Source organism: Carassius gibelio, chromosome A9 (genome assembly GCF_023724105.1).
Source record: "Carassius gibelio isolate Cgi1373 ecotype wild population from Czech Republic chromosome A9, carGib1.2-hapl.c, whole genome shotgun sequence".
Taxonomy (NCBI): Eukaryota; Metazoa; Chordata; class Actinopteri; order Cypriniformes; family Cyprinidae; genus Carassius; species Carassius gibelio.
Genome location: NC_068379.1, coordinates 21,287,554 through 21,313,495, shown reverse-complemented (window position 1 = coordinate 21,313,495; position 25,942 = coordinate 21,287,554). Strand labels below are relative to the sequence as shown.

The window sequence follows — 25,942 nt, the reverse complement described above, 5'->3', positions numbered from 1 at the left end:
CGTTGAAGCTATAAAAGCACGCTGGGACTTAGCAGTTGTATGTTCTTTGGCAGAAATGATCTATCTGTATCTCTCTCTTTCTCTATGAATCTATACATCTGGTACACTTTGGTTGTATTCATTGTTTGATTTGGCTCCAGAATTATGATACTCTTATAGTGACAAAATATGTACACTCATTAGATATTTTATATGAATATGTGTGTGTGTGTGTGTGTATTGTGATGCAATCTAGAATTTTTATTTTTATCCAGATACTAAAATACTTCTGATTTATGAGCCATAATGCAAATAATTGAATCATCAATTCAGTTAAACAGTCTGAATTGATTCACAGAAATTAAACAAAATTACCAATTCTAATGACTATTCTGCTACTGAAATTTCAATCAGAAAATCTGTCTTTATCTCATTGCAAAGGATCACAAAAGTCTTAAAATTAATTACAAAATAAAAGCACATAAAAATCAAAACAGTATTAATGTTGCTTAATTTTATATTGGCAGCAGTGTATTACATACAGTACTGTATATATCAAGAGTGCAAAGTTACATTATCTCTGAACTGTGTTTAGTCACTGTTAATTAAAAAGCTCAAAACTAAACTTTTGTCTCAGTTCATCCTAAATTTCACCTGATTGATGTTTATTTCCTTTTCAATTGATATGGAAGTGCTCATCCTGAGGTGTAGGTCAGAGCACTCATGCACTCTCTGCAACCTTCAAAACTCTCGTCTGCTTTCAAAGAGATTGCCATTCATTTCATTCTTAATAGAGCCAGAGAGAAGGAGAGAGAGAGGCTTTATGGTTGCCATTGAATTGAAGGTCTTTCTTCCATGATTGTGAGAATATTTAACCCATTTATTAGTTATGGTGCTGTGTGAGTGATGGTCCTCAATCTTCATCAGGGACCCCTTCTTTTCCCAGACTATTGTAATTCTGTGTGCATTCTGTTTGATTTGCCTGCTTGTTTTCATAGTGTGCTATATACATCCTCAATAAATCCCAGAATGTTTATCTTAGATTAACAAAAAATATTTATTACATGTAACCAATGTGAAGAAAGAGGAAATAGTCACAATGAAATATTACTTCAATTTATGATATACAATTAATTCCTAATGAATCTCAAATCAGCAACAGTTTAGTCAGTTCAAACAGGAAAGTCACTAATATGGAAATGACCAGGTATATTTACTCATTGGGGCTCTTTATCATTGGTGGACACTTGATATGGCATCAGGTTGGCAACAATGTAGTGTATTTTGATTCAATTGTATTACTCATGAATCCATGTTAATCTGACTTAGCAACAGTCACTAAGTGATTTCCCCGTAGGAATCCCTCCTTGCCACTATGTCAGCCCTGATGAAGGCAGTAAGAATTGCTTTTCCACAATGAACAGTTCAGCTCGGAATTAAAAAAACTACAAAAACGTCAGACTTAACCACAAAGCATTTACTATTTAACAGTTATACTTGTCCTGCACTTGCTGACTACCTGTATGAACCATTATTGAACGATCACAGTCTGTCTCTCAAACGGGGAATGTCCTCATTGGCTAAAATAAATCTTGAGTATGTTACATACACACACACACACGCACGCACGCACACACACACACACACACACACATATATATATATATATATATATATATATATTCTTTTTATCATGGGCACTTCTAAATACCATGAATAATTATGTATTTCAAATTTTTCAGAATTTGCGATGCATTTTATGAATACTTTTCCCATCAACTGGTCAAAATGCATAACATTCACTCTCTGACAGCAGATGGCGCTAAACTGCAGAAAATGCAGCCGTTGTTCTGGAAACCCCATGAATAAAGCATTTGCTACTTCGCTACTTTCTAAAATGTATTTTAATAGATTTAAATAGTCATGGGCAATTCCATGCAAAGATCATCCTTACCATGAAAAAACAAGTTTGGCATACACAAACAGACCCGTTCTTAAAATGTACAAGACGGTATATATTTTATTGTATGTAAACACTCTCATTGAATTTTACACATATTTGTGGTTTTGTCACATCATATACAAGGTGTGTGCCCAATACAAGCTGCATTTTTAAAAAGGCTGTGTTTCTACTGTTTTCAAGAAGGTGAACTGATAGATTCAATGTTTCAGTAAAATGTTATCACTAGGCAATTTCCTGATTAAGAAGGGAATGATAATGCATTATGTACATTACAACCTGTTTGCACATTCTCCTCTTGTACATTCCTGCTCATCAAGTCTACAGTATACTGTCCTGCACATTTTTTTTTTTTACAAGCATATTACCATGTATGTGACAAATAAAACTCTTGAATCTTGAATCTCAGGGGAGTGTCTGTTTTATGGTTTATCAGTAAAAGCATCTGGGCTGGTCAGTCTGATTGATGTTCGCTCTCTTGGATAGACTACTATTACTTTTTGTTCTGGCTGACGGAGAGGAGATTTCCTCAACTCAGCAGATGTTGATTTAAATGTTTGCAGTGGGGTTTTTTTTGCATCGCAACAAGCCAACTTCATGCATCAGACCATATTGTACTCCAGTCTGTGTAGCTTCTCTGTAATCTGTAATATATACGTTAAAAGGCGGTATTTTTCCACACTTGATAACTGGCTCACAGCTAATGAAACAAGTCAGAGAAGGGGGGAGGATTTTACGCTATTGGGGGAAATTTGTAAGTTTTAAAAGAATGGAGAGGAGTTTTAGAAAAGTGTGAAGTACTTGTATATGCATGAACATGTTGTGATGCTTATTGTTATTCCGAGTCATGGCCTTGTGGTTAGCATACATCCGACACTGAGGTGCACACTTCCTGTTCTATCTGATCTGTCTCTATCTGACAAAATTTTGTGTGAAACTTAAGAAGTCGTAGAAGTGTGACCGTTCTGTGGACTGTGGTACGTAGAAGCCCATGCCATGGTAAAACCAGTGTGGTTCACACATGCAGAATACTTATTTATACTTTTTTTTTTTTTCTTCGGCCAGACTCGAATGGATTAACAGATCACATCTGGTTTGTTAAACGACTGTTTTTACTGTCTTCTTAGGGCTGTGTGATTCTTGAATGCCAGCTGTTTTAATTACAGATGAGAAGTGCAGCAGTGTGTGTGTGTGTGGGGGGGGGGGGGGGGGGGGTCGTCTACTAGGGCTGCACAATATTGGAAAAAAATGACATTGCGATATTTTATTTTTCTGCTATACATATTGTGATATGAAATCTAATCTAATTTTTTCTTACAAACAAAAATGTAATGAGCAAACTTACATTCTCAGAGTATTATTTAAATTGGAGTCAATTATTTGTTTGTAACTTTAGGATATGGTTTGATTGTTAACATATTAACTAACATGAACTTACCACGAGCAATACTTTTGTTATTATATTTATTAATCTTTGTTTATCTTAGTTTATAAAAACACAGCTGTCCATTGTTTGGTAATGTTACTTCACAGTGCATTAACTATGTTAACAAATACTGTACAACTTTTGATTTCAACAATGAAGGCTATAGCCTAAATGTTGAAATTAACAATGTTGTAGAAGTGCAGTTTAGTAATAGTACATGTCAAATAATGTAGTTAAATGGTTTAATAAATAAAACATTATTGTAAAGTGATTTTTTTATACATCAATTCAGACGTCTTGTGAGTTCAGTGTTGGACAGGTCAGTTGTTTAAACCATTCATTAAATTGAATCGGTTCAAAGGAATCATTAGTTTGCGAATCAGACGTGTTGTGTAATTATCTCTGCAGTTTAGGATATCGCACAAGATTTGACAACACAGAAAAAATTACATCACTGGTCACTTATTTTTTTTTTTTTTTTTTTTTTACACCATCGTGTCAATTGATTTTGATTAATATGTGGGAGGGAGAGAGATCAAGACAGCGGTTGTGTTGTTTGAAGATGGATCAACTACGACAGCTTACATCCCACATCCTGCGATGTGACTATCGTGGATTCCTACATCGCGATATCGATGCTTAAACGACACATCGTGCAGCCCTATCATCTACACAGATTTGTGCAAAAACCTGCATATAAAAAATAGTTTTAGCAGTGAAATATGCAGATGAGATGTATGTGCTGAGTTTGGCTTTTTGAGATAATTTAGGACAGTGGTTCCCAAACTTGTCCTGGAGTACCCCCAACACTGCACGTTTTCTTTATCTCCCTAATTAAACACATCTGATTCAACTCATCAGCTTATTAACCCATGTGATAATGAGCTGATGAGTTGAATCAGATGTGTTTAATTAGGGAGATAAAGAAAACGTGCAGTGTTGGGGGTACTCCAGGACAGGTTTGGGAACCACTGATTTAGGTTATAACAGACAATTGGCCTCATTCATGAAACCCGAACAGAACAAATTTTTTTGTAAATCATTGGGAGTGTCGTGCTGACGTAAATTTCCGGATTCAGGAAAATATTTGTATTTTGAAAATGTTAGTTCGTACAAAATAAGTGTACACCTGCTCCCTACCATGTGTAAATGGTGCATAAAACATTTACACATTCTGTATTCTTTTAGACAAACTGATGACATTGTATTATAATGTTATTTAACAAGGTCATTTGCCTAGGTGATTTTTTTGGGTAAAACAAAGAGCTTGTCACTGTCTCTTTTACAGAACCATCCAATCACAGTGGAGGAGGGACAAACACTACATTGACCAATCGTCGTAATTGTAAAACACAACAATGAAGAAGTTAATATTGCTGGTCACTGAATTTTTACACTCAGTAATATTCTTCAAAATAAGATACTCGTAACGTTACTGCTGTAAATGTATTTTAGCAAACAACACGTCACTCCAGAAAATTAATGATTGAAATTCATTAACATACACACGTTTAACTATCAAATCTGACCTTTACGAAGTATTTGTGAATCTGGAGGAGAGTTATGCTTAAATTACTCAGAATTTGGTCATATATTTATGAATGTTTCATGAAAAGGTCCCTATAAGCATCTAAACAAAATGACATCATTCCTTATGCTTGAATTTAGCATTGTTATAAAATCTTTGCATACAAGTGTTTTTTTGTTATGTGTTATAACAAATAATGTTATGTTGCTAAAAATAATACATCGTTTTGTACAAAATTTAATTAAACTGAAAATATTCTTTGGTCCTTTATTAAGAATAGTAATTCTCAGTGACTTCAAGGATGAAGCCAAGGATGAAGAGTGATCTTAAACTTGTCTTGTTTTGAAACTTTAGATATGCCTTTTTGTCTTTCTGTAGATCTGAAGAGGGAAGCGAGCATCTGCCACATGCTGAAACATCCTCACATAGTGGAGCTTCTGGAGACCTACAGCTCTGATGGGATGCTCTACATGGTGTTTGAGTTGTAAGTCTTTTATTCTGAGCAAATCTTACAATACACTTTTGTTTTATCATTTCATGGCCTGAATTTTGTTTGATAGAAAATGGGGACTTCCCCCATTAGGTGACTCATGTTTTTTTTTTTTTTTTTTTTTTTTGAGTGGGGAGTTTTTTTTTAGAAGTTTTTTAGACATATTTTTAAACTAAATGTTTTGTCACCCTGTGTATTTGTGTTTTAATTATATTGTGAGGAAGATACTTCAAATTGTAAGACTTAAAGGCATGTGCAAATTATATATTCTGTCATCTGTCACAAGTGTTTTTCACGCTGAAATATTTGCGGGAATTTCCAGCATTACAAGAGCGTTATTTGGTCAACTTGCTGTTGTCTATCCTTAGTAGCCTGTGTCTGTTTCTCTCTCAGTAGGGCTGTAGCTATCGAATATTTTAGTAATTCGAGTATTCTACCAAAAATTCCATCGATTAATCAAGTAATCGGATAAAATTTGTTTTTGCTTAATTAAAGTGCAATATTAATTATACAAGAGAAAATAAGACTCCTGGGTCTCTTAAAATGAACAACTAAGTTTCCTTTTTTTTGAAAAAAAAAATATTTACATTTTTTAAATGCATAGAATGCAATGCATACATCAAAAACAGACATTTCATTATTACCCATTGTTTCTCTGTCTGTACTTGTACTGTGAACAATGAAAATAAGGTTGACAGATGAATTAAGTGGATTTAAGTGCCATTCAATTGGGGTTTTAAATAAAGCATTTTCTGAGATGCACATTAAACATTTATTGAATTTATCTTTTAATTATTGAAAATTAACTTAACGTTTTGGTAAACAAAGGAGATTTACTATTAAAAATAAAACATGGAAGAAATATTGTGTGATTAAACCTTAAAAAAAAAAGTTAGCATTTTTTTTTTTTTTTTTTTTTTTTTGTAGTAGGCTACGTACATTCTGCTGAACAATAGTTTTTAACCTGACTTTTATTTTGACGGGTTGAAGTACCTTTACAGTTCTGTGTATGCAATAGTTTTACTCAAATCTAATGGTCAAATGCTCTTGAAGTGACTGTTAGAGCAGTTCTGGAGATGTTGTTCATGTGTTCACGTCCTTATTTAGTGAGACAGCAGACGCTGAAATCACCGCGAGCGTCACACGGGCTTCAGTGTGTTTAATGAATGAAGACGCGCTTCTGCTCCATTCATTAACAGAGACACACAGAACATGCAGGATTCATATTTAAATAGACTGTTCCGGCTTAATATTTACAGATACCAGTCCATATCGTGATTTGATGTAAGTGCAATGACCTATTTTTGATTAATTCATTCAAAATTTGGCAAATTCCGTGCCATTCCGCGTAAAACTGTAAATTCCATTTTTAAGACTGGATTCCGCGATTCCCTCCGCGTTTTCTGCATCGCGGAAATCATAGTTGTGGTAGTATATGCCAGCTCTATCTTGCAGTGAACACACACCACGGCCCATGCCCTCAAATCAAAACACTGCTGACCCCTTGCAGTATGCGATTTCAGACTCAGCGCCTGTGTCTCCTTCCGCTTTGTGGGTGACGTAAACGCATTTAGAATTTATGTTATGTTGTTATTTAAACAGATTAAAATTCTGAAAAAAGTTAATGGATATTCTGCTACATGTTCATCCTCCACAACACTTTTTAAGGTTTACACCACAATTTTTTTATTTTAAAATAAAATTAATTTTGAATTAAGCAACATATGACAGAATCTTCAAAATAGCAACAAGGTAGGCAGATCTCTTTATCTCTTTCCAGTTAAAAATTATCTTGTTAGACCATGTACACAACAAATTGATTATAATTACTGAAACAGGTAGTTTTCCATATTTAGAAAAATATTAGATGAACAACTTCATTAATGTCTGGTTGTGTACATTGAGTAAAAAAATGGCTAAATCATCATGGCTTCTCAGTTGTTAGCAAAACATGTTAAGGCACCTCATCCTCCGCAACACCATTCTCACTCAGGTCCGTTGTAATAGAGAGAACATCTTTTTGCAGTAATTAGAATTTAATCATACAGACATAATTTTTTAAGTATATAATGAGATATTAACTTAAATGTTATTTAATAACTGTTGATATTTTTGATATGTCCTATTTCATTGTTGATAGTAAGCAAGTGAGGCTAGGGTGACAAATTTCAGAGAAAAAAGTTCTCACCGACTCCAGGAAGGAGATAGAGCTTATGTAGTCTCAGCCTCAGACATCACGCCCACTAACCGTTGGCTGAACCTCTGATGCATATGGGCCAAAAAAGTGGAAACACTTCAAGGGTGTCGAAGTCGTCATCAGATGGTTTAATTATACAGGATTTCCAGTAAACAAAAATGCTGTGGTGCCGAACCACTTCTCGAAAAAAGGAAGCCATCGAGTTTACCACTGTGACATCGAGCGCTTATCAGGATCAACTAAACGCTGGATATTCAAAAGTATGTCAAATATTTAAAGTTTGCGTTTAAAGTTTACGTCTGAGAGTTTTACTCACTGGTCTGTTATTGTGGCGACATTTCCACAGCCCAAAATGTGACGCTGAACAAAACAAACTGTGATTGGTTGTTTAACATGGCAGTCAAATGGCCTCATGGGCAGGCTTGGCCAGTGAAAGCTGCCATAGATTCCAGACCTTCAGCCATCAGACTGAAGGTCTGGCAATGTGGGACAGGAGCATATGGGTTCGAAGTTAATGACTGATATTTTCCCCAAAACACAGCCCTTACAGAAAGCCATTTTAATTAATTTTTTTTTTAAAAACACTGCATGTTAATATAGCCGTTTAATTTACGGGGACAGCTGGAAGAGTGGCTGAATTAAGTGATGGAAATAGCGGATGATGGGCGCAGAACAGTAAGAAAAGTCTGAGACCTTTATTCACAGTTGTAGTAGTGTGCAAACTGTTCTTTTAATGTTTATTTAATAAATAGAAAATGTTTTAATTTTAAATATATGTGCAGATTCTATATATGATGTTGTTTCAGGTTTGCCACATCATTTTGAAAATATGTCAGTCTTCAATAAAATAGTAAAAACATTAGGTTGCAAATTGCAGAACGTGTTGTGGTAAATAACTGAAAATTAAATAAATGTTAATTTTAAAATATATTTTATTTCAGAGTTTCAGGTAACTGCATGACTGTTAATGATCATAAACTATTAATAATCCATAAAAATGTATTAGTTTTCCTAATGGCATTGATGTTTTCAGACTGTTATAGTAATGAGATCTTTGAAGACTTGTTTTGGAGAACTTTACAATTTATGCTCACCAACATTCCAGACCTTGCTCTTAATGCTTGAAAAGGAAATTTGTTGATACAAACATTTAAAAAAAGAATAATATTTTAATTCTTTGTAACTTAAATTTCATGAGAATCACCCATGTAGATTTGGCTCATATCTTAGATTTGTAATTATTTCTTGTAAAGTTCAGTTAGAATTAGATTTTAAAACTGATTGTACCAGTATTTTAACTTTATATTGCTGATGAGTTTCCTGTCTTGTTCTGTCTTTCAGCATGGATGGAGCAGATCTCTGCTTTGAGATTGTGAAGAGAGCAGACGCTGGTTTTGTTTACAGTGAGGCAGTAGCCAGGTAAAGCCTGAGGACAATTTAATAGTTTACCCCAAAATTCGAAAATTATTCACCATTAGGAATGCAACGATTATAGAATTTGTTTGTACTATTACATTCTGAAGAATAATCACTATTTCACAGTTATCACGATTATTATTTAACACTACACATGTATAAAATCACATGAACACCTGTTATTTATTGCTGCCTTTTGAAACAGAAATAACACTGCAATTAAATGGCACAGCACAAAATAATAATAAAGACAAAAAAGTCCATCTCTTCCATTAAAAAAAAAAAGATGAAAAAAAGAAAGCTCTCTAAACATCCATGTAGTGTAACCAAAACAAAATGAGCATTTGAAAATTTGAAGTTAATATGGGTTTCTCTCTTTCTCATTCTCCCTGCTCTCCTTCTGTTTTAGTCACTACATGAGACAGATCCTTGAGGCCTTGCGGTACTGCCATGACAACAACATCATTCACCGGGACGTAAAGGTACTGTAGCCTCAGTGGTGTCTTAGTGATTCAGATGAATGTAAGGTTTTCCAAACTCTAGTATCACATAGCCAGACCTTTATACTGATAGCATTAGGTTTGGGAACCTAAGAGCCCACATGACTGACAGGTAAAGTAACTAATCATGTTTCGTTTTGTACCACATCATGTTTAGGGCCGTGGAAATGTCCCAACAATAACAGACCAGTGTGTAAATTTCTTGGACATATTTTGAAGAGAACGCAGCAAACACATTTCCCAGAAATCTTGTATACTTCAACCAAACATGAAAAAAACTTTTTTTTTTTTTTTTTTACACGTTTACATGTCTTAGCAGTTTTCACACTTTTGCAACTTACACCTTCTATCATATGGTGCAAGCCTACCATCACACTGCAAGAGTAAACTGCGCCAATTTCTCATGAATATCCTTCAGCTGTCGGTAGAAGGGAAACTAATATAAAGTGCTGACAATTGCTTAAAAGCTGAACTAACCTATAACTCAACCTATAACTACAGAACTATAGAAAACATGTCTCCCAAAAATCGCCGATGTTTACAGGAAATAATCTTCATATATTCTGCTATGCTAATGCAATTTATTATCAAGCCAGGACATTTGGTTTACTTATATTAATATATAGGTTTCTTTTTTTTTTTAAGAAATCTTTATTTACAGTATTTGAATACAAACCTCAAACATATACAGCAACAACACTTCAAAAATAAATGTGACAATTAAAAAAGTTAAACATGAAAATAAAATGTTGCTACATTTATTTTTACAGCTCAAAATATGTTTCACTACCAATAATATTTGCCATTGATCAGACATAACAATCGCTGGTTTAATTAATAATTACATTCTGTGTATCACTGAACTGTCATCAATAAATGCAAACACAAACTTTGGTGAAAATTTAGACAAAGTGTGTAATGAGCAGTATCAGCACTGTAGATTTTACTTGTGTTACTTTACTTATGTATGTATCTGGCTTTATACTATATATGTGATTTGAAAGAGAAAATTAGGTATTTGCAACTTCAGTGTGTGATGCCTCTGAAATGCAAATCTACCATCACCATTTATAATACTCATATTTACCATTGATCTTTGTGAACTGCTTTGTAAGTTTAGTATATGCACCATTAATTTGATACTACACAAAGCAAATGGTTTCCTTTTAGCTTTTAAGTTTTCTGTCTGGATACAATGAGACTAAGCTTTGCCTTTTATATCACTGACTATATTCTGACAAAATGGCTTTATAGAGCTAGCTACAGTTGCAATCAAAATTACTCAACCCCTCAGAGACTGCAGTACTTCAAAAATACAAGCTTTTCTGAAGATCCAGGTTTAAAAAAAATTGCATCTATAACAGTTCGTTGGCATATTAAAAGTGATATTGTCAATATATAATGTAATATTGTTGAGTCATAAGATTTTTTAATAATACTGCTATGTCTCAATTATTCAACACCTATTCAACCTTGCTGTTTTTAAATCACTTATTTGCATGGTGGGGAATTAAAACAGTCTCAAAACACAAGCCTTTAGAAACTCTATTAAAAACAGGGTAACACTTTAGAATAAGGTTCCATTAGTTAATGTTAGTTAATGTATTAATTAACAAGAACAAATGAATAATACATTTATTACTGTATTTATTAATCTGCGTTAATGTTAGTTAATGAAAATACAGTTATTCATTGTTAGTTCATGGTAATTCACAGTGCATTAACTATTGTTAACAAGCACAACTTTTGATTTAAATAATGCATTAGTAAATGTTGAAATTAACATGAACTAAGACTTATAAATGCTGTAGAAGGATTGTTCTTGCTTAGTTCATGTTAACGAAAGTAGTTAACTAACATTAACTAATCAAACCTTATTCTAAAGTGTTACCAAAAACAGAATTAGCTTGAGCTGTTACACATACAGTTTAGTAGCAAAAATGTCAACAGAGATCTCACAAAAGCTAAAGAGAATACATATTGTACTACTTTAGAAAGTCTAAGGCTATATGAAGATTTCCAAGACATTGAAAGATCCTAGAGACACAGCTCTCAGCCTTATTCCTAAACTTAAGTGTTCCTAAGTGTGTTTTACCAGAAAACCTTTGAGGGTGCTGAAGAAAAAGCACAATATCATAAAATGTTTAATCAGAGCAACTGAGAAGAACCTGCAATGTACAGCCAAATACTTGCAAGGTGACCCGATGAAAGGAGGAAAACCATTTCAATGCAGTGTGTAAGAAGAACACTAGACAAGTATGACCTTCATGTTGAGACATGACTGTATGAAGGACATCATGGATTCTTTGAAGTATCAGGCCATTTTGACAATATAGGTAACTATAATCTTGCTATTTTATAGGAATATGGATGCAGACGTTGAAGCTCCTGATAGACTCTAACATTTACTGTCTGTACAGTAATGGCCTTTAATGCTGCTGTCATTAGAAACATAGATGGATACCTACTCCATCATGCATCTTTACCTGTGACATATAAGTGTGCTGCAGAAAAGTAAAAGCACCATTTGCAAGCACTCTTGTTAACAAAGCTAGTACAGAAATTATAAGGCCATTACATTTACCACAGTAACCAGCATGCGAATAGAAACAGGAAAGTGAGTAAATGTAATGTAACAAAAAAGGAAACAAGCTGTCCTGCATGTACAACGACCTGTAACAGTAACATATGTTTGAAAAACAGCCTGACATGTCAGTACAATATTTAAAAGTAAAAATGTGGCATGCTGTAAATATGTGAAAAAACACGTCAAAGGTACACTGTAGTTCAAAAAAATATATTTTTTCATTCTGTTATAATTTACCCCCATGTCATTCCAAATGTGTATGACTTTCTGAAGTTGTGATGAAACATAAGTAGCAAAAAAATACATCCAAATGAAAAATCTGATCAAAGAAGGAAAAATTTATTACAGGTACTTAGTTCAAATAGTTGGTTTGTGATTGGATGCAAACTGACTGCAAGTTTCTTGTCAGTTGTAAGAAAGAGAGGTTTTAGGTGGAATAAATGATTGGAGAATTTGTGAATTTCCATTTCATGCTGACTTTATTGACAAAAAAAAAAAAAACCACTGAGACAAAAGAAGAGGGAAAGCCATTAATGTTTAGATTGACAAAAATGATGACAGAAATTTCAGGTCTTGGTGTCGTAAAATCAGATTTCAAAATGATTTCTCAAGCGCTGAGTGAAACCACAGAGTTGACTATAGTGCTGTACAAACAAAAACATAAATAGGAAGGGAAAACATTTAAAAACCATAACCAAATATCTACAAAAAAAAAACATATATATATATAAAAGGCTAAATATATCCTAAATAAGGACAAAAATACTTATTTAACCCTTTAGCAACCTTCACACATATCTCTGATCGAACGCTACCATAAAAAAGGTTTTTTAAACTCAAGTGTTGGTACATCCCTAATATATAGCGCAAGCTGTTCCATAGTTTAGAGGCGCGACTGCAAAGGTGCAATCCCCTCTAGATTTCATTTTTGACTGAGGGACAACTAGAAGTTTCTGTGACTGAGATCATAAGATTTCCGTTGGCTTTTGTTCCTGAATTGGATCTGAAATATACGATAGAGCTATACCATAGAGGTTTAAAAATAAGAAATAGGATTTTAAAATTAATCCTCCAAAAGGAACCAGCAACCAATGCAATTATCTTAACACCGGGTTATATGATCTAATTTACAAGTGCCTGTGACCATTCTTGCAGCTGCATTTTGGACCATCTGCAATCTATCTAAAATTTGATTTGGCGCACCATAATATAATGAGTTGCAGTAATGTAGTCTCGAAAAGATAAACGCATGAATAATAAAAAAGGCTTAAGATCTAATTCAATTTGAAAAATCTCATTCTGACGATTTACTTTACCTTTTTGTAAAATTTTAGCTTGCTATCGTAAATCACACTGTGTCTCCAGGTTCAGAAGGACCAAAGAGAATCAATTCTGTTTTCGATTCATTTAGGTTCCAAAAATTTGTAGACAACCATGCTTTGACTTAATTAAAACAGGTCAACAATTTTTCCTAGGTGGTGGAGTCATTTGGTTTGAATGGTACATACAATTGCATATCGTCTGCATAGCAATGAAATGACACATTGTATTTATTCCAAATCGGACCTAGCTGGAGCATATAAAGAGAAAAGCAAAGTGGTGCTAAAACAGAACCTTGAGGAATGCCACATCATAAAAGTGCTGAAGCTGATGTACACTTCCCCATACGAACAGCAAAACTTCTATTTAAAAGGTACAACTTAATACAATTTATGGCATTTCCAGAAATGCCAGCACGTTTCAAGACGGGAGATCAGTTGTATGAAACATTGCCATTAGATCTAAAAGCAAAAGTATCATCACATTACTAGCATCCATTGGCAAAAAAAATCACTATTTCTGTACTATGGTGATTTTTAAAACCTGATTAAATACTTCACAGATATCATTTTTCTCAATTAATGACTCCAGTTAAGTAAGAACTAAATATTTTGAACAGAAAAGGAAAGTCTGAGATTGATAAACTATGTCTTTAAAGCTACATAAAGTACTCCAGTGATTCAAACCAGTGTGGGAGCGGAAGCACAAGTCTGATTTGTGTCAGTTTCTCCCTGAACCAGAGCTAAATATTTAGGGATCACCGCTCACAGTGAGACTCCTTTATGTCCGTGTATAGTATCTACTCAAGTAATGTCTAAAGACACCCACTTGTTACCAGAGATAACGGTCCCATATTAGACTTTGATGACTGACTGTCTTTTGCACTAACGTGTAATCTCAGCAGGCTAAGCGCATGGTTACGAAACATCTTGTCCAGCAGGAAGTACATGATGGGGTCTGTGCTACACCGCAGAGTTGCTAAACAGAGCAGGATGTTCTTCAACTCCACATACATGGATAGTGGATGACAAGCGTCATTTGGTGGTGATGCAGACCCAGACTGCTCGTTTATGATATGAATGAAGATTGCTTTATAAATGTGGTGCGGCAGGAGACAGACCACCAGCACCACCATAATGACAATAATATTCCGAAACACTCTTGCATATACTCGCTGGTTGTCTGAAATGACTGTGCTTCTTCTGGACCTCCAGATGTGCCTGATCACGGCCATGTAAGTGCATAAGACCAACAGGAAGAAGACAAAGAACATTGAAACAGCCACTAATGCGAAGACGTGAGATCCTTCCCCACCAACCTCCACTGCTATGCTGTAACACGTTTCATTGCTCTCTTTCACACTGATCGAGTACAGCACCACAAAGGAAATGACCACTATGGTTACGATGGTCCAGGTGACCAGGCACAGAGCATAGGCCAGTTTCACTTGTCGTTTTCGACAGAGGAAGGCACCTGGTATAATTTTTAGCCACCGGCTTGGACGGTCAGCATGGGAATGTTGAATCAATGAGGCGAAGCGACTGAGTGCCACCCAGCTCAATATCATCACGCCAATGCAGATATTGATGTGGATCACTGGAGTTAGACCATTTATTGCCATCTGGCACATGGTGTTGTGCTGGTGCCATTTGGTCCCAAGTGAGTAGTATATGGCCTGGAATGGCATGGTGAGGCAGAGTAGCAAGTTTGAGATTCCTAGATTTATCAGGTATATGTGAGTAGACGTTTTGACCGCAATTTTGCGCATGAACACCCAGAGAGAAATAGCATTCCCTGGCAGGCCAGTGATAGACATAATGGTGTAGATAATGGGCAGGACTACGCTTGTAGTGGACGTTTGGCACAGGTAAGATTCAGCATGTGAATCGTTTGCCATTGAGAGCTCAGAAAAAGAGATCCCCAGTAGCTAAGGGTAGAAAAAATGTAAATAGTTATATTACTGTTAAAATGAGTTAAGGATACAACAATTTAACTTAATCTTAAGGGTTTACTGTTAGTACATACTGTAAGTGAAAATTACATGCTAATAAAAAAACTGTGCTTCCTGTTTCCTGTATTTACAGAAGTAACTAAGAATATTTACAGAAATGTAAACGATATTCAAAGCCAATTGCAGAAGCTGATAAACCACTTTCACAATAAGTCAGGGTTTTTTTTAGCATGCAGACATGCACTATTATCAGGAAAACAGGAGATTATTAAGCTATTTGAAAAATATTAAGATATAATTCTATATATAATGTATATAAAGTCGTTAATCCAGCAGTTTTCTCAGCAGTAAAGTGTGCTTGAGTTTTTACAGCATTTCACAGCAGCAACAACAGCAAAAGTTTTGCCGTTTTATTTACTTGGTTTTTGTTTTTGTCTTTTTCTTATCTTTATCCTAGTATTTGATCCATAAATTTAATAGGTGGACTTTTCATTAAAAAAAATACTGTCGAATATTTACTTGAGTTTCCAAGATAAATAGACTTTTAGATTTTTATAATAAAGAAATCGGTAGTTGAAACTAATATTTTAGTGTTTTGGTTTTAATTCTAAATGACTAAACATTTCTAAATAACAATATAAGAGTAAGAATATAATGCATAATAAATACAATATAATACACTTACCTCTCCAAATGCAGTCACTGATATGTTTAACAGGCATCTGTTAAGTAGCTGCTGTATGTTCTGGACCCCCTCCCTTGACTGGCTGTCTAAAGGAAGTGACAGTCTGAGCGTGAGTGTCTTTTGCGAGGCTCCTGATTGTAGACTACTGTGAAACTGTAAAATATGATGCTTCATAAATTAGCTTATAAACAAATGTTTTATAGAATTGTTAAAATAATTGGTACATGGAGGAAAACCTAGGGTATTTTTTGGACAAGTCATTTGAGTATCATCTAGACTTTTTGTAAAACTTCAAGTCACATCTGCTCTTGAATACCTTTGAAGGATTTTTAATGGTCTCCTCATGACCTCTTATGAAGGACCTCTTAATGAAAGGACTATACAAAACAAATGTTAAAATCACATTGATGCTTATATTGATTTATTTTATGAATGCATTTTTTTTTAAGAAACATAATTTATTGTAGTTTTAGCACACAACAATACCTGAATGTAGATTACAGAGCTGGTTTCCCCTATTTGTATATATATATATATATATATATATATATATAAACACAAATATATATGCTGGGTGGTTACGAGTTAACATCCCAGTGACATTGAAAACAAAACAACAACAACAAAAGAAAAAATGTGTGTACGCATAATCTGAGTAACAGTACATCTACTGTAATGCACCAATACATTCATCAGATTTACCTGTTAGATTAGTAAATGATACTTAAAAAGACATGCTCTTTCTTTTCCTTAATAAAACAAATCCCTTCCAAATGCAAAACCTTGCCCAAATCCATGATCCACATATCAAAACTTGCCACTGCCTCGGCAGGGCTCCAGACTAACATTTGAGAGCACATAGTTCTACATAGGGTTGCACCAAGAGCATTATTTGGTAGGTCTGGAGGTATTAAAAATAAAGATTATTTATCATAAAATGAAAGTCGTTTTGCATTCATAACTGCACTTTCTAATAATATTACACACATTTATTTCTTGTTACATTATGGGGCTGTGGAATGCTTGAATCTGATTGGCTGACGAACGTTTTAAGATCTGTGATTATTTTCAGGGAAATGCACGGTTAACGTAGTTTCAGTCAGGTCTTGATCGCATTACATGGCCATATCACTTCACCAAATTATTTAAGTTATTTCAAAGGTCTTTACAGCCTACAACAGCAAAATGACTAAAACCCACAATGATACTGGCCAAGCAAATAAATATTATAAACAACAATACGTTTATTCTATTATTATCCATTCACATGCCTATTCTCTCTCTCTCTCTAATAACTTTATTATTAACTGCATTAGTCTGCATCAACGGCTCATGTCTCTGTTACTACTGTAGGTTTAAAATGACGTTTTGGAATGCAGGCGTTGGATGAGATGCATAAGGAATTAACTCTACACTCAAGGGTTTTTAGGACAAAAAACGGAGGAATGCCTTAAAATATATCAGTTAAACGGTGTCCTTAGGTGTGTAACCATAGTATAAATGCAATAATTAACTCCGGCCCATACATCTCGGGTGTGCATTATTACTCCTTATGTAATACACATTGTGTCTGGGGGTATTTTATTATATAAATTATTATTGTTTTGCATTAATAACTGCATTTTCTAATAATATGAATGTATCATTATTCGTCTATAGCATTATACGGAACTGACTGACAGCTTAAGTTATTATAAAAGGAGTACTCTTGCTTTATGTGTGATTCTTATTCTAAGTTTGTTTTTCAAGGCATTTTGTGACTTCATAGACAAATGTGTGCAAAATTTTGAAGAAATTAGTGACTTTATAATATCAAATTATAAAGCAAAAAGTAGAAATGAACAACCAATAAATGTTCCTCTGCTTCCATCTGCTGGTTATTGTGGTAATTTGATGCATTTTTGTTTTTGTTATTATTTTACACAAGTGTTTGTTTACCACAATAACTAAAAATTACATTTAAAATGATTTTATTTTTAGAGCTTTAAAGTACTGGCTAGTTGTGTGAAATACTTGAAAGTCACAGAAAATTACTTGAATTTTCCTCCTTAAAAAGGTTGTACAAACTCTGAAATGAGTAATGCAGTTAATAACATCTGACTGTTTCTGCCACAGCACCATGTGGGTTACTACTTCTGTTTTTCTGAATTACCTCAGTGCTGTTTGATCTTTTCATAACAGAGAATTCTGTGCAGAATTTGAATGTATCTCAGCTCTGTTGTAAAATCAGACATTTTGCAAGTAACATGCTGAGGGGTTCCTCTTGTACTACTTTGTTCAGACCCACTGGCACCGCAACAAACAATGCATTGATAGGATCAGCCTTTGTAACTCTTTTAAAATACCCCAGAAAGATGACCAAAATATAATTTGTGACATGTGAGGAACTGATGGTTACTGATGGTTAAGCCTCACCTCTGCTTCTGGACATTTTAAGTGTCGGTTATATCTCTGGAGAAAATTTAGACAACCTACTTTGAGAAAAATGGTTTCTGTGAATAACATTAAATTGTACTGAATGCAATTTGCCTATGCAAAGTATATATTGTGTGCCTGTAATATTTAATACATAAATTAATAAATACAAAAGCAGATAGCACAATATCAACACAAAGCCTTACTGAAATAATAGTTTAGTTGCCATTAATACAGAAAACGTTGCTTCAAGGTAGTCAGTTAGGACTGTTGTTGTATAGTATGTACTGTATATTGAAAAAAAGTACTAAAAAGTAACTTAATATGCTGAGGTACCATGCTATCATGTAAATTGGCCAAAACGTTTGCTTCTGCCGAAGAGTAATGATTGCAAAACACATTTCCCTGAGGTTAGCGTGTTTCACAGATCACCGCATGCATCACACAGGAAAAGCAAAGTTGCAAAGCATTTTTTTTTCTCTCTCTCTCATTCTTCAGTTTGTTTGCAGCTTCGTTCAGTTGAATTTCTTTTTGCCTCTTCAATGTGTTCTGTCACATTTAAAGTATGTATCTGAGGTGTGTCCAGGCTCTTGGAGTAGTCAGGTTTGGGTTTGGCCCTGTTGTTGCGATTGGCCCGACAGCAGCGGGAACGGAACACCAGCTGGAGGACAGGATGCAGGCAACAGCTGAGAGCTGCTATGAAGATGGTACACCTTTTAATCCTGAACTCTGCCTGACAGTTTTCATGCTCTGATATTAATAAGTTGATCCTTTGCACGTGGTAGGGTAGGAAGCAGAGTACAAACATTATGACCGAAGCCAGGATCTTCCTACGAACCTTTAGACCTCCCCCGGGCCCATATCCAGCACCGACTAGACTTCCTCCCCTTACTTTCTGCAGATGGAAGACCAGCAGGCTATAGCTGACCAACATCAAGCACAAGATGAAGAAGAATGCTGACGTACCTAAGCAGTGGATAGTATTAAACCTATTTTTATAGAAAATGTAACTATTGACAACTTGGTCAAAGCAGGTCCCATTCATTTGTAGCCTCAGTTTAACCCCCATACTAGCCCCCACAACTGTGATGACAATCAACCAGGTTAAAAAGCAGAGGATCCAACAAGACTGTGTATGTTTAAAGACCTTAAATAAGGCGTAGCCTGGTTTTACCACTGTGGTATAGCGATTAATGCTGGTCCACAAAAGAAAGCCCATGTTGCAATAAAGGTTTATGTAGAAGCAAGAGAAAATGATCAGTTCTGCTGCTTTGCATGCTGGAGTTCCAGACTGCCAGTTGGTGTTTTCTTTGTAGTAGGCTATTCTGATGAAAAAACTGAAGCACATCAGCAGGTCTGATATGATTATGTTCAAAGTGAAGATGATAGTGGGTGTCCTCTCTGATCTCCAAAGATCCACCAAGACTATTCCATTGGTTGGAAGGCCCAGGACGGCCAACGCGAGATAGAGCCAAGGCAAGATGATTTTATGGCTTTCATCAGGTTTTATCATGCATGTGCTACAGAAATAAAAAAAGAAGGAAATGAAAATGAGAAACCCACAGCTTCACATCTCTGTATAGAAATAAGCCATTTTTTTGTGTATCCTGATGTGATGAGTGGGGCGGGGCGAGACTGAGAGCCGTGGGAACGGAGCGAGGCCGGTGGAGTGATTTGGAAAAGAGCGACACCGGCTCCACTCACTGGTCTACGACAGTGAAGGACGAGAGAGGACCAGGCCTGTTTTGTGGTTATTTTATTTCAATTCAAAGGACACTTTAAAAATAAAATAAACGCAAAACAGCGCGACAGCCCCTCACAGACAACTGCCATGCACAAAAAAATAAAATAAAACCCAGGCCTGGTCCTCTCTCGTCCTTCACTGCCGTCGCTCCTCTTTTGTATCCTTCCAATCTCCTCCGTGGGACTCGAGACCGGTGGGTCAAGCAGGTGTCGCTCATTTCCAAATTACTCCACCCCCCTCGCTCAGTTCCCACAGCTCTCGGCCCCGAGATTTTTTTATTGTTTTTTAAGTTTCTTACCCTCACCAAACATGCATTTATTTGAATAAAATAAATATATTGTGATTATATTAAATTATATCATTAAAAATAACTAATTATTTATAATGTAAACAACATGAATATATGGTATATTTTAAATGTATTTTAATGGTATGTTTATACTAAATTGCCTATTAATGAAGACCAGTATCACTGATATCAACGCTGCTGCTGATGTCTATTAAATGCCTTTTCCCTCATTTATTTGCCATTAATTATAGCCATTCAATTTTACAGTATAATTTAAAGCTATTATTTGTAACATTTAAAGCTGCAGTAGGGAACTTTTGACGCTCTAGCGGTTAATAAACAGAACTGCTTGCGTCTTGCGGAAGAACATTGTAGCCGGAACTACTTCTCTCTGTTTATGTCTATGAAGAATCACAAAGGTACTGGGTTACTCCGCCGCGGTACCCCGAAGCAATCTAAAATAGTCTGAGTATAAATACTTATTATAGGTGTACCCTAGTGATTCAGGACAAGCTAAAAACACGGTTTGGAAAATGGATTCATGGTGTACTCGCTTATTATGTTCATTTTTCTACATTTTGAACACAAAAAAAAGTTACGGACCGCAGCTCTGATTGGTTGTTTTTTACCGGGAGCGCATGACTTTCTGCAAATGGCAATAGGACCACTGGGAGGAGCCAGAGGAGCTTGATTTTTTTCACAGATTATCTGTCTCATATTCTACTGTCAGGACATAATGGCAGGTTTAATAAATATGTAAAAAATATTTTTTTTTTCAAAAGTTCCCTACAGCACCTTTAATAGTCTTTGAAAAATATAACAACTTTTAAAGTGAACTTAAAACATACATAAACTAAATTGTACTGCATGTAAATAAACTTTAAATTGAATATAGATGAATCTTTATTCAAGCTATAAAAGTCAATCAGTCAGCAGAGCAGTGATGGATTTCTGTGTTTCTTTTTTTTCTTTGATTTACGTAGACTTGCAGCAGGTTTCACAATACAATTCATTGAAGAACAAAAGAGAACTCAGTATGCACACTGTCTGAATCAACTTTCTGTGTGCGGGTGCCAGATGCCCATGTTCACAGAGAGCTGCTTCACAGGCTGCACTCTAGTACCAAATGAACTTCTCTTTTGTCTCTTATCATGCTTGATAGCACGTTTATGTAGTCTACTGTAACTGTAGCCAAAGGATGGCAGGAAAAAAATGGATGCAACATTAATTGAATTAAATATTTTAATGTTTTTATTAAAAAAATGAATAAATATTTGCTTAATACTTCAGTCTTCAGTAGCACATGATCCTTCATAAATCATTCTAATATGCTGATTTTGTTGCTGAAGTAGCATTTCTTTGTTCACTATGTCATCTTCACAATGTTTAAACCAATTTTTGCTGCTTAATATTATTGTGGAAAACATCATACTTAATTAAAAAGTTTTGGGTAAGAAGAAAAAATTAAACTTTCATGAAGCAAGATGCAGTAAATTGAAGAAAATGGCATGTATAATGATAAAAGCACATTTCTGTTTCAAATAGATGTTATTTTAAAATTTCGATTCATTAAACAATCCTAAAAACATTGCTATAACCGTAGCCCAATTTTTTGGTGTTTTATGAACAACAGCCTTTATAATTATGATCATGGACACAAAACATTGCAAGACTGCATCAGCAAAGAATAGAGCATCACAGTCCTGCCCACAGCCCGAGAGAGCTTTGGTGCCGGAAATAAATTTCCCATTCATTTCTCATATTGACTTTTGGAAAAATCTGTATCTAAAGAGTTTTAGAGCATGTCTGAGGATAATCAGCTACGGCTCAACTCATAAGCATACAACGTATCACTTCGAGTGAAAAAAGTAAGAGAAAAATCCAAAAAAAGTCAAAGGTACAAGACTGTGTACATATTTTCATTTTGAGCGAAGGAACTACTCATTCCATAAACCACCGCGCCTCACTGAATTCGACTGAAGCCCACAACCGTGAACCTTTGTACCTGACTGCAATCACCGCTCAGTCGTCAACACGTCATTGCCATTACACAAATGTTCAGTAAATGCTCAAAATGCCTAGGCTAAATATTGTTTTGACAGTGGCATCATAAAATGCTTGATATGACTCATACCATATGAAGGCTACAGTAGCCTAGCTAAAGTGGACGATAATGCTAACTAACGTTACCAACCTCCCGGCAAAACTCACCAAAACTTTGTAGGTCTTGTCCCTCATGCTGGCCCTTACAAAACCCACAAGCTGACCGAAGGACACGCTACACTCAACTAACATTACATGACCCTATCTAAAGTGGTTTTCACCCCCTTGAACACTTGTTTTCCTCTTTGAAAAAAGCCATCATGGCAGCCAATGAGCTCATGATTGCACTGATAAGTCTACTGTGCAAAAACGCAACACAGGTTTTAATTTAATTTAATTTTTTTATTAATGATCTTCAGTCGTCACGGACCTTTGCGGGGTTTAACCAGACAGTTCCACGAGTTCCACCAATCAGATGCATTACTGTGGGATTGTGGGATTGTTCAGGGTTGTGGGTAATGAAGTACTTATCCAAGACATCACGAATAAAAGGAATTTATTTCAAAACAAGGTTAGTGCCCCATGAACTTTTGGCATTTATATGAGCATATACTATCGCTTAGTACAGCCGTAGCTGGTTTTAAGTCTACCATGTATGGCTATGTTTTTATGGCTTATTTCCCAAATGTCAATGCAGAAATTGTATTGAATTTTTACTTCCGGCACTGGCTGTGGGTGGGACTGTGATGCTCTATAGTGGGTGAATGTTAGGGACCATCAAGCACTAAGAAGGATTGTATTAAACAACATGCTAATAACGCAAAATGACACTAAACCCCAATATTCACCTTGAAGACCACATTGACTAAGCCACCACCCATTAAAGAGCTGCAACTGACAAAACTAATCCCACACATCACTTCTAAAACGATATTATCAACCAACTGTTTTGGAGAGAAGAGTGAGAAACTGATTCCCTTCTCCAATATTGCTGAAGCAACTAGCCGATGTTGAAATAGCTGTCACTTGCTTTATGAACAGTAACTTAAATAACACTCGTACTCTTTTTGCCACTGTTGAGAGACTGACAACCCCCCCAAGTCAGATTACAAGTGAAATGCTCTCAGACAACAAAAGCAATCAGTTTGCATCCTTCATTCTGAGAAAATCATTAATATCAGGAAGGCGATTTGCACATCCTCAAGTAATGCAGAGGTCAGAAATATTTGCCTACAATATCAAAAAGATACTATGTCTATTTTTGAAGCCATTGATAGCAAAATTCTGGAAGTCATAGTGCAGCATCTAAAATCGTCAAACTGCTATCTTGACAAACTTCCCACATTTTTTCTTTCAAAAGTGTGCTTAACGGTTTAGAAGCAGATCTTTCAGAAGTAGTGAATGCCTCACTTCTTTCTGGGACATTTCCAAACTCCCTGAAAACTGCAGTTGTTAAGCCCCTCCTGAAAAAGAGCAATTTTGATAACACTATTTTGAGCATTTTTAGACCAATATCTAATCTTCCTTTCATAGGCAAAATTATAGAAAAGGTCGTTTTTAATCAGCTGAACAAATACCTAAACTCAAATGGATACTTGGACAATTTTCAATCTGGTTTTAGACCACATCACAGCACAGAGACAGCACTCATTAAGATAATAAATGATATTCGTTTAAATTGTGACTCTGGCAAAATATCGGTGCTGGTATTGCTAGATCTCAGTGCTGCGTTTTACACGGTCGATCATAACATACTACTAAAGAGACTGGAAAACTGGGTCTGGCTTTCTGCGATGGTACTCAAATGGTTCAGGTCATACTTAGAAGGCAGAGGCTATTATGTGAGTCTAGGAGAGCATAAGTGGACGTCCATGACATGCGGAGTCCCACAAGGCCCAATACTTGCACCACTCTTGTTTAGCCTGTATATGCTTCCACTAAGTCAAATAATGAGGAAGAACCAAATTACCTATCAAAGTTATGCTGATGATACCCTGATTTACCTAGCCTTATCTCCAAATGACTACAGCCACATTGACTCCCTCTGCCAATGCATTGATTAAATTAATATTTGGATGTGCCAGAATTTTCTTCAGTTAAACAAAGAAAAAACGGAAGTCATTGCATTTTGAAACAAAGATGAAGTTTTCAAGGTGAATGCATACCTTGACTCTAAGGGTCAAACAACAAAAAATCAAGTCAGGAATCTTGGTGTGATTCTGGAGACGGACCTCAGTTTCAGTAGTCATGTCAAAGCAGTAACTAAATCAGCATACTATCATTTAAAAAACATTGCAAGAATTAGATATTTTGTTTCCAGCCAAGACTTGGAGAAACTTTTTCATGCCTTTATCACCAGCAGGGTGGACTATTGTAATGGGCTCCTCACCGGCCTTCCCAAAAAGACCATTAGACAGCTGCAGCTCATCCAGAACGCTGCTGCAAGGATTCTGACTAGAACCAGGAAATCTGAGCATATCACCCCAGTCCTCAGGTCCTTACACTGGCTTCCAGTTACATTTAAGATTGATTTTAAAGTACTTTTACTCGTATATAAGTCACTAAAATTAACTGTGCATTTATTGAATGAGCACTGTGCGATGTCCGAACTGATTGCACTGTATTTTCACTGTTTTTAATTTATTTATGGAAAATCATTTTCTGTTTCGAACTGTTTTTAAATTCATTTTAAATAAGTAAATATTTAAATCATTTTAAAAGTTAAAAAATTGCTTGTTTTATTTTTGTTATTATTTTTCTTCATAATTATTTTACTTTGTTGTATGTAAGGCACTTTGAATTACCATTGTGTACGAAATGTGCTATATAAATAAACTTGCATTGCCTCGCCTTTAGTACTCATTTATCAATGTAAGAAAATTCAGGCATTTTTGTTTTTGCAAGTGTTCTGACAACTTATTTGTTGAACATGTACTGTAGTTGTAATTGTAGTTGCCATTTGCATTATCTTTGTGCGTATATGATTGAAAAACAAAATCTTAACCCCTACGGTGAGAAAGTGTAAGATGCAAATCAGTGTACCTTTGATTACTGTCTGTATTGTTGACTCCTGAGGAATAGATTGAGAAGTTCCCTTGCACAGACATGATGCTGATTCCTCTCCTCGTTGTCTTCTGATACTCATGTTCATTATTTCATTTGTAGAATCTTGTGTGTGTGTGTAAGTGTTTGTGGGTGGGGTGTCTGTATGTTCACTTGTGACCACATCCTGATAGCATTTCATTTTTAGTGGCAGTTCCCACAAAACTCAAGCGTTTCTTTTCTTTCGTTTAATAGTATAATTTTTTATCTATTTTTTATAATTATTTAATCAGTTAACAATTCATTTAAAAAAGATATAACTAGAATAAGACTGACATAAAAATTGTTAATCTTTTTGTGTATGCATTTA

General features: G+C 35.2%; 3 protein-coding genes across 16 annotated transcripts in view; 2 read left to right on the top strand and 1 right to left on the bottom strand.

The window, feature by feature from the left end:
• Nucleotides 1-25,942, top strand: part of LOC128019951 (60S ribosomal protein L8) — a 120,761-nt gene that overhangs the window by 36,649 nt on the left and 58,170 nt on the right. The window lies entirely within an intron of this gene.
• The window catches only part of LOC128019945 (peripheral plasma membrane protein CASK), a 145,457-nt gene that overhangs the window by 83,983 nt on the left and 35,532 nt on the right, over nt 1-25,942 (top strand). For all 13 annotated transcript variants that reach the window (XR_008185260.1, XM_052606341.1, XM_052606338.1 and 10 more), the window contains exons 3-5: nt 5,272-5,377; nt 8,922-8,999; nt 9,406-9,478. Coding sequence is in view for 12 of the 13 variants with exons in the window: in XM_052606341.1 (XP_052462301.1) it covers nt 5,272-5,377; nt 8,922-8,999; nt 9,406-9,478 (257 nt within the window). In the remaining variant the exon portion in view is untranslated. The remainder of the gene's footprint in view (nt 1-5,271; nt 5,378-8,921; nt 9,000-9,405; nt 9,479-25,942) is intronic.
• On the bottom strand, nt 9,494-25,720 carry LOC128019950 (probable G-protein coupled receptor 82). 2 transcript variants are annotated; one of them, XM_052606375.1, is made up of 3 exons: nt 25,573-25,681; nt 16,040-16,125; nt 9,494-15,330 (listed from the first exon to the last, which is right to left on the bottom strand). In XM_052606375.1, exons 1-3 carry the CDS (start codon nt 25,679-25,681, stop codon nt 14,218-14,220), a joined length of 1,308 nt encoding a protein of 435 aa, XP_052462335.1. In that variant the 3' UTR covers nt 9,494-14,217. The 2 variants fall into 2 exon arrangements, with proteins under 2 accessions (XP_052462335.1, XP_052462336.1); XM_052606376.1 differs by lacking the exons at nt 9,494-15,330; nt 16,040-16,125 and adding an exon at nt 16,372-19,974 and having other exon boundaries at nt 25,573-25,720.